This window comes from Urocampus carinirostris, chromosome 11 (assembly GCF_059441175.1).
Source record: "Urocampus carinirostris isolate Australia breed hairy pipefish chromosome 11, RoL_Ucar_1.0, whole genome shotgun sequence".
Classification (NCBI taxonomy): domain Eukaryota; kingdom Metazoa; phylum Chordata; class Actinopteri; order Syngnathiformes; family Syngnathidae; genus Urocampus; species Urocampus carinirostris.
In genome coordinates, this window is record NC_142359.1 from 452,222 (window position 1) to 460,914 (window position 8,693).

The 8,693-nt window shown below is 42.6% G+C and overlaps 1 protein-coding gene across 1 annotated transcript; it reads right to left on the reverse strand.

Annotated features, from left to right (window-relative positions):
* Nucleotides 1-851: 851 nt before the first annotated feature.
* btg1 (BTG anti-proliferation factor 1) lies at nucleotides 852-7,749 on the reverse strand. Its single transcript, XM_088348472.1, has 2 exons — nucleotides 7,367-7,749; nucleotides 852-2,358 (listed from the first exon to the last, which is right to left on the reverse strand). Exons 1-2 carry the CDS (start codon nucleotides 7,509-7,511, stop codon nucleotides 1,955-1,957), a joined length of 549 nt encoding a protein of 182 aa, XP_088204598.1. The 5' UTR covers nucleotides 7,512-7,749; the 3' UTR covers nucleotides 852-1,954.
* Between the last annotated feature and the right edge of the window lie 944 nt (nucleotides 7,750-8,693).

An 8,693-nucleotide genomic window follows, 5' to 3' on the forward strand; every position in this document is an offset into this window, starting at 1 on the left:
TAGCATGCACTTGTCCTCTTGGGTGCAACCTGTAGGGGGAGATGAGGCTTCGTAGGACAATGCTATAAAAACTAATGATAGCTGCAGTTCATCCAGAGAGGGGAAGAACCGAGCGAAGCCACCTAAGAGGCGTCGGCGTCTAAAGCAGACTTGTTGAGAAACAGGGCAACGGTTTCAAGCATTTACAAGTACTTCACCCAAAAGTCGAGCACTTTATAATCCTTGAAAACAATAAAACTGAAGTGTTTTTAAGGATTTCAAGCTCCTGTACGAACCCCGCAAACAAATTCGAAGCAGTTAGGGCCAGAGTGATTTTAGCTGCCCTGGACGAGAGTCCGGCCCTGGCCCCGCCTTGCTCCTCTACTAAACTCCCGGAACTCCTTTGCTACCTGGTTAATAGACGGTGATATGTGTCACATTTAAGTCTACCTGCACGGTTGGGGTGAGGGTGCTGTTAGGCTAGCGGTTCTGGTGCCGCTTTTAGCTGAAAGGGAGGTCTGAGTCCGGACGTGATAGGTGGCACTTGAGGCACTCAAAGTCAGACAAGGATGAGGGCAAAGCTGCCGGGCGGTGTGAGGGCAGTCAAAATCAGCATTTTGGCTGGTGGCCTCTTCAAAATCACTAATGGCTCATCATCTGAGAAGAGGTAAGGCAAATGCGCCTCCAAAGCTTAGAAAAAAAATCTTCCCTTTGGAAAATAAAGGGCTGACAAGGCCCGGCGTTGCTTTCAAAATTCAAATCCCTCACATCTGACCGTCAGTGCTCCGTGCCCCCGTCACTCGGTCCGGACCCTAGGGAATAAACCTGTACATGGGCTTCATGAGCAGTGCCAAACATCCTCCCATCTTCAAAAGCTTTGAAATACAGTGTAAAAATAGACTCAAAATCCAGTCTCGCGCTTCCCGTCGGACGTCTATTCCGATCGGTGAGCTACAGTAAGAACAAAAACGGATGAAGAGGATGCAAAATAAACGCTGTCAAAGTTGACATTCGAAAGGATGGAATGCGGGCGATTTCTCTTTAAAGTACACATCCCAAACAATCCGACGTCAAAGTGCATTCATTCATTGTCAATTCGTTTCGATTTTGGTCGAATGGGCGCCTTCCTCTTCGCTACGCTTTGAAAATTTGGCGAGACGGGAGACGGCAGGACGACGGTCTGCGCAAGAGCTCGATTGTGAATTTCCACAACATTCATTCGATCGAGGGGGAGGGAGTGCCCCCGGAAAGCTACGCAGAAGATGTTGGTGGGATTTCGGCAAACGCGCCGATATCCGTAGGCAACGGGTGTCGCAAACACTTGCACATTTAGTTTGAGTCACCGGGGGAAAAGTTGAGGTTTGCTCCGGTTGCTGGCAGGTAAGGAAAGAGATTTGAGCCAAAATAGGGTGGAGATACTTTCCTTCTGTGGGCCAAACTCTCAACTCTTCTCCTCCATGAATCAAACTTTCAATACTAAGGGGGATCGTTTAAGGAATAAGGTCCTTACTATTTGGCGTATTTCATTTTTGCTGTGATGCGTTTAGCATGTACCCATAGTAACCACAAGGAAAGTGCAAAGTCAATGCTGACACCCTGTGAAGGATGACGCTTTTATATTGGGGTATGTGAGGGTCCCGTTAGGGTGGTGGTGCTACCCTTGCAGTTCCATCTTCACAAGGACTGTCCTGCGAAATGGAGTAGCCAGCGGATCCAAATGCCACAACAGAACAGATGATAATGGGGATAATGGATGGTGGTGGCGTGGGGGTCGGCGACATATCGAACCTACAAGGTTTCCTGAACTTGGATAATAGAGCAGATCCTGTTCTTTCTTTTTCTGTTTCTCCTTTTACTATTCTGTTTCATAATCTTAGCTTCGTATAAGGCTTCCCCTGATCCGGTCAAATTTAGGTTGACCGACCAAGGTGTGACCCTGATCCGACTGGTCGGGCCAGCCGAAAGTGCACACCGTTTAACTGGACACGGTCATCATGTTGTAGGCTTTGGAGGGACTGGCTCTGCCCAGTACCATCAGTTCCTCCTTGCAGCTGATGGGACTGTCCATCAATTGGTTCCCGGAGACGCCGCTTCCCGAAGGCGAGCCGGCGACCGCCGTCCCTGGCATAACTGCCGGCAAAGGCTGCGACTCGTACAGGACGCAGATGGAACCGTCCTCGCCGATTCTGTAGGACACCTCAAAGGGGTCCACCCAGAGCGTCAGTTCGCTGGGCAGCAGCAGGTAGAGTTGCTGGATGGTTAAGCCGATGCGCTGGCCCGCCTGCCCCACCAGAGGGTCCATCTTGTGGTTGATGCGGAGGCAACGATAGCCTGAACCTTTGCAGGGTCTGTCAGGAAACCAGTGGTGCTTGTAATGTTCTGCCGGAACACAAAGGGAGAGAACGGGTTATTCGGTGCTGCAATACAGAAAATGTCTGGGCCATTTTAGCTTTGACGTGCCCTCTATGCTTCAGCTCAATCACAAACAGCCACGCTTGTTTGACGAACTAACGTTATGATAAGTGCTAATTTATCAGTCTTAACCCAAACGTAGCTCTCTAAGACAAGTCAACTACACTTTGTACACGATCTTTTAATCACAAACATGCCATTTTCTGTCACAGACACAGGCATGTCGGGACAAGTTTGCTGAGCTGCCGCTAGGCAGCTCCGCCTCTGGTCACTTATCCAATCAGAAGGCATGGGAGGGTAGCAGGGGGCGGGGAGTGGGAGCAAGAGAGTCTTAACTGCATAGGACTTAATTATCGTCCATCAAATTTAAAAAAAAGCTGATATCGATATCCTTCAAATGACCAAATATTGGTGCTGATAATAAGCCCGCCTGATAACCGGTCGACCTCTAATAAGATTCACAGATTTTTGGAAAGGGAATGGACAACAATTCATCATTGGAGTCAAGTCATGTTTATTCTTCTAGCCCTTCATCACAAAAGGGTTGCACAGACCACTCAGATCGGCTCGTTTTGTCCTTTGTGAATCACATTGCCACCAGGTGGCGTTAAAACAAAGAAAAGGGATCATTTGGTTCTCTAGTTTCAAGCAATGTCTTGCTAGCGATTGCTATGGAGTTTTTGTCTGTCGTGCGTGATCATTGATAGTCTGTCTCTGGTTAGTACTTTTTGTCATATTCAGACCAGCTGTGGCTAAGTGCAATTGTGGTCAGTACAAGTATTTGAGGCAAGTGAAGAAAAACACCACCACCTGCTCCGTTCCTGATAAGCAGCCATAAAACAGGCCGTTATCAGCGCCCTGTGCGTACGTGACAAAAAAGGACTCATTGAATTGCGCAATCCCTCCCCCCTGCAGTCGGTGTCACAGAGTCTCCCATGACTAGCTGAACAAAAACACTGAAACACAAAGTCTCAGCCAGCCATCTGGGGGGGCGGGACTCCGCCTACTCTTAAAGGCACAGGATCCTGTTTTGTGCAAGTTTTTCCACAGTTCGGAGTGACGGCGCCATTACTTTCAGTTCCCCTCGGGCATTTACTGAAAGTGTTGACTGTAGCTTGGGCTGTGAGGCAGAAAATACACATCTCCTCCCTTCCTCTATTCAAGCTTCCTTTTCTTGCTGATTTTCATTTTTTTGCTTAAAATAAATGCTTTTTCTATCTCAACCACATTGGTTTTCTCTAGTCCAGGGGATGTCCTGCTCAGTTTGGCTCTGGGGATGAAACCAGACTTTATTCATTATACGAGTACGAGTATCAACTCCAATTGTTTAGCTTTTCATTCAGCAATGGTAAACTGACCTATATATTATAATCACGAATGACAATGGATCTCTTTGAAACAACACATTTATTCATTAAAAATAAGGAAAGGATTTTCCTTTGGCATAGAATGTGTCAACAGGTTCATTTTAACAGTTGAATGAATGCAATTTAAACCTGAAGCAACTCACGCTATACAAACTCAACACTTCTCTATGAAAAAAAGAACATAACTTTTATAAAACGGACCTAAAGACTGCCTTTTTTTTGACATACTCAGAAATTTAGATTAAATCATCTAACAGGCCAACAGGCTGTACGTTTGACATGCATGGCCCGGATACAGACGGCATTGTAATCAAAGACCCGAGTAAGGCCATTGTGCAAGGCACCACCTGTATTCAACAACAGGGTAATAACAAAACAGCAGCGTCACCCTCCCCCATCAACAACCTTACCACCCCCAAACTGTCCCAGAGAAGACTGTCAAGGCCGAGGGGAAAAATAAACTGGCCCATCTGTTTGGCAGAGCCACAAAAGCATCCAGTTCCAAATCTCCAGAGCTAGGGTCTGGGTAATAAGTGGTAAAAAGTCTTTACAGTTCTTGATAGAAAATACATAATAAACTCGACACAAAATAAGATCTCAAAATGGGAAATAAACATCAGGAATTCAGAAGAAAATCAGTCATTAAATGTATTGATCACTTGTGTGGGCTTTACTTGCATTAAAGGGACAATGTGTATTATATGAACACTAGATGTCGCTGTATTGTGGAGCACAACCGAAAACAAATGCCACAAAGCACAAAGAAGATTACAAACTACAAAGCGCACGTTCTTTTTCTAAATTTTTTGCACAGCCTATTGTGAAGGAAAAGAAAGAATAAAATAAACAAGGATGAAAACAGACAAAAAAAGGAGGAAACAAAATCAATGAAAAACCAAAAAAAATATTTTTAAAAAAATCACGAAATATATAACTTGTTTACATTAATCTGTTGTTTTTATTCTTTAAAGTCTGTCTTATTGTGAGTAAATAAGTGCCGCCTAGTGCTTGTAAGCGGTATTATCGCGTTATACTACCTTTAAGTTTTTTGCTACTTTTTAATTCTTAGTGTATATGTGCACTATATGGTCACCCAGTGTTCTCTTTTTTTGACGTTTACAATGTTTGTGTACTGTGACTCAATGCTAAATCTATTCAACCCTGGTTATCTTGGAAGGGGGATTACCACCTGTGAGGCCCCTTCCCAAGGTTTCTTTTTTTGAGTTTTTCCTTGCCCGCGTGTTGGTTTAAGATCAGGCGATGGTGTCATAGTAATCCTGTGCAGTCCTTTCAGACATTTTTGTGATTAAGGGCCAAACAAATAAATGGGACTTGACTTGATTAAAAAAAGAAAACAAAAAGTGAATAAGGAAAAAAAAATTTAAGCCTCCCTCTCTACTTCATACAGAAAACATTTTACTTTTGACCTTTTAAGGACATCTCAAAGAGAATAGTCTTCATAGTCATTATTACCAAGGAGATGAAACATTGTATGCAATAAAACTAGACATGGCACCGTGGGGTGAACATCATAAAGAATAAAATGTAAAGCCTTTGTTGTCATTACACAAAGTGTCAACAAAGAAGAGAAATATAAAAGACTCATAATTAAAGGCAAAACATTTTTTGGGAACATTGTGCTTAGTCAAGTCAAGTTTATCTGTTAGGCCCTTAATCACAAAGAGTCTCAAAGGGCTGCACAGGCCTGAGGTATAGTAATAGTGCAATGAAAAAATAGTACATCGTAACTTCTTTGTATGTGTCTGCGCTTTGTTTTTATACCTTAGAGCTGAATACCTTTATAGAATACATGTTTTATACCGGAGTGCCACATCTAATCTCGTTAGATACAATGTTTCACAACATGTATCAAGGACAATAGAGACCGATTTAATTCCATTTCTAACTCGAGCTAAAGGAAAAGCCCCCGTTTCCCGTAGACGGCGAGCCTATTTTCAGTTCACCCCACACCGCTCGACCGCCATTGACGTCACGTCCGCCAAATATTTTAATGTGTTGCTTCGGGCTCTGCAAAAACAGCCTCCTCCCCCCCACCAACAGCAGAAGCCATTTTGCAGAAACTTTTTGTGTTTACAAGCCAAGCGCCTTGTGTTTTTTCCCCCCACCGACAAAACTTGCGCGTCGTCTTTGAATAGAATCTACCTTTATTGTCATTGTTCCAAAGTGGGTTGAACATATTGTGACAACGAAATTGGGCATGGCACTCCAGGATCACATTTAACAGTGAGGATAAAAGAAAACAAGAAGATTAGAAGATACATATGAAATGTTTCAGATCTTTGACCACGACCATTGTCGCTTTGGGCCCTTTCCATCAAGCTAATGTTGGTATCCGATTTTACTGGCGAATAGCCTGGTGGTGGCGTAACGTTCCGAATGTAGGTCATCATCTGCTGTTCCATACGTCGAGTCCGGCAGATGTATAGCAGCTTTACGGCGGGATCAGAGTGGAACAAAAAGTCCTAATTCTCTAAAGTAGGACTTCAATTCAATTCTGCTAATATGGATGATCATCTGCATTGTGAATTTGTGACTAAAATATTTCTGATTGAATCGTCTTTATTGTCATATCAACATGATTCTATTTCATAAAGACTTTAAAGTGAGAAATAATATCAAAGAAGCAATGCTGAGAGATCAAACTGTGCTATAATAATAGTCCAATGAAAGAACATATCATATTTTCATTTATTTATTTTAAAGATGTTGTTTAAGTGGAATTTCATGCATACCTGGCAATTTTAGACAATTGCTTCCCTAAATAATGAATAAAATGCCTTTATTGTCACGAAAATCAAAGCTGCACATATACACAAAGAATTGAAAGGAGCAATAAACTTAAAGGTAGTGAGTATAACGCGATAATAACGCTTACAAGCACTCGGCGGCACTTTTTTACTCACTATAAGACAGACTATGAAGAATAAAAACAAAAGATGAATGTAAACAAGTTACATATTTCGGGATATTTCTCCAGTCAATTCAGTGTCGCCTATAATACGCAAGTTCATATTAACAAAAATGCTCATACGGTGTACGCCATTTATTTAAAAGATGTTTTTTTTAACGTATGGAATAAATAAGCAAGTTTATATTGAAAAAAATCACGTAGATAAACGGTAATACAGTGTACTCTATTTCTTAACAGGTATGATCATGAAAGCTACTAAACATCTCTAATGATACTCGTTAAAGACTTGATTAATCATTAAGGACTTTACATGACGTCATTGTTTTGCTTCGCTGTTGTTGTCGAGCAAGGCTCACTTCCTCGTACGCCTTCACTCTTTTCCTCACTCTGAACATAAAATTCTTGCTTAAACTCGAAGTTGATAGAAAAAATAAACAATATTTGAGTTTAGAAATGGTAGGATTGTAGGATTTGAGTACACCATCCCCCCCGGGTCCCTCCCCCTATCGGTGTAACTGATCTTGGCGAGAACAAAGAAGGCTTTTTGTGCCTTCAATTCGGAGGCATTAAACAACCGAAAGAGAAGAATTCTCATATAGAATGAAAAGACACATCGTTGTCGACATGTGTAGAAAAAGCAAAATGGCGATTTGGTCTCTTCCCCCCCTTCGCTTACCCGACAAGATGTCTTGTAGACTCTGGCTGAAGGTTTGGACTTGGCGATCGTTGACGTGTCCTTTGACCCGCAAGAATCTGGTCAAAAACGCCACGGCGGCGGTGATCTCGGGTTTCATACTTCCCCGGGCACAAAGGGTATGCATTGAGGAAGCGAATGGCCACGCTCTTTCTTTGCTCACTGAGACTCGGTGGCCCGGTGTTGTTCTCCACTTTGTATCCGAGTGCCTAGGTCCCCTGTGCTCATTGAGGGGTTTTTCCGCGCGCTCTTCTCCAAATGATCCGCACGAGAAGCTTGTTGTTGGTAAATAGATGCGGATGGCCCACGAGATCCTTCCCTGACGCCACTTTCTTCAGAGTGAGGCTTCAGAGGGGGCGGAGGGGCTTTTATAGGAAGCTCCTTCCCCTCCCCCCCTCTTTCCCAAAGACGACGACACAAACTGCTACAGCAACAACAGTTGACCAATGGCAGCCGCCGGCTGCCTCTGACGTCATCGGCTCTGGAAATAAACATCACCACATAGCGTGAAACCGTGTTGCGTTCAGGCGCGGTGGTTTATTAGTGTTGTGGGAAAATAGTGCCGATCGTCTTTTGGGGGGGTTTAAATCGGGGGTCTACGACCCTTTTCGAGCGTACAGCTACTTTTTGTAACGAATGAGTGCAGGGGGCACCCACTTTCATATGTTTTTTTTTTAAATAGCAACTTAGCTAAATGGTTAGCAAGAAAGGTAAACAAATAAAAGGGAGCTATAATATAAACAGCAAGAATGAAGGCTAAAAGCAAACTAATCGGATAGAAAGGACACCAAAAAATAGCTTGATAACTTATAAAAATATAAAATGTCAGCGTCATAGCATGCAAAGAATACAAGAAGCTAGCTAAACAGCTTGCTAAATAGCTCAAAGGGTAGGAAAATAGCTCTCTAGCTACAAAGCTAAATGTAAGCCAGATATTTAGCTTAAAAAAATTATTTTTAGAATAGAGACTTAGCTAAATGGCTAGCAAGAAAGGTGAACAAGTAAAAAAATTAAAGGGAGATAAAATCTAAACCGCAAGAATGAAGGCTAAAAAAAACTAGCCGGCTATAAAGGATGCCAAAATTTAGCTTGATAACTCATAAAAATGTAAAATGTTAGCTTCATAGCATGCAAAGAATGTAAAAAGCTAGCTAAACAGCTTGCTAAATAGCTCAAAAGGTAGGAAAATAGCTCTCTAGCTACAAAGCTAAATGTTAGCCGGATATTTAGCTAAAAAATGTTGGTTTTTTTTGCTTATTTGCTTCATAAAACCCATAAATTGACATTTAGTTTGTTGTATTACCTATAA

Excerpts from the sequence above, each read along its gene's own strand:
- btg1 (XM_088348472.1), bottom strand. The coding sequence starts at position 7,511 with ATGCATACCCTTTGTGCCCGGGGAAGTATGAAACCCGAGATCACCGCC. Across the intron at positions 2,359-7,366 it reads TCTACAAGACATCTTGTCGG|AACATTACAAGCACCACTGG; the intron begins GTAAGCGAAGGG and ends GTGTTCCGGCAG.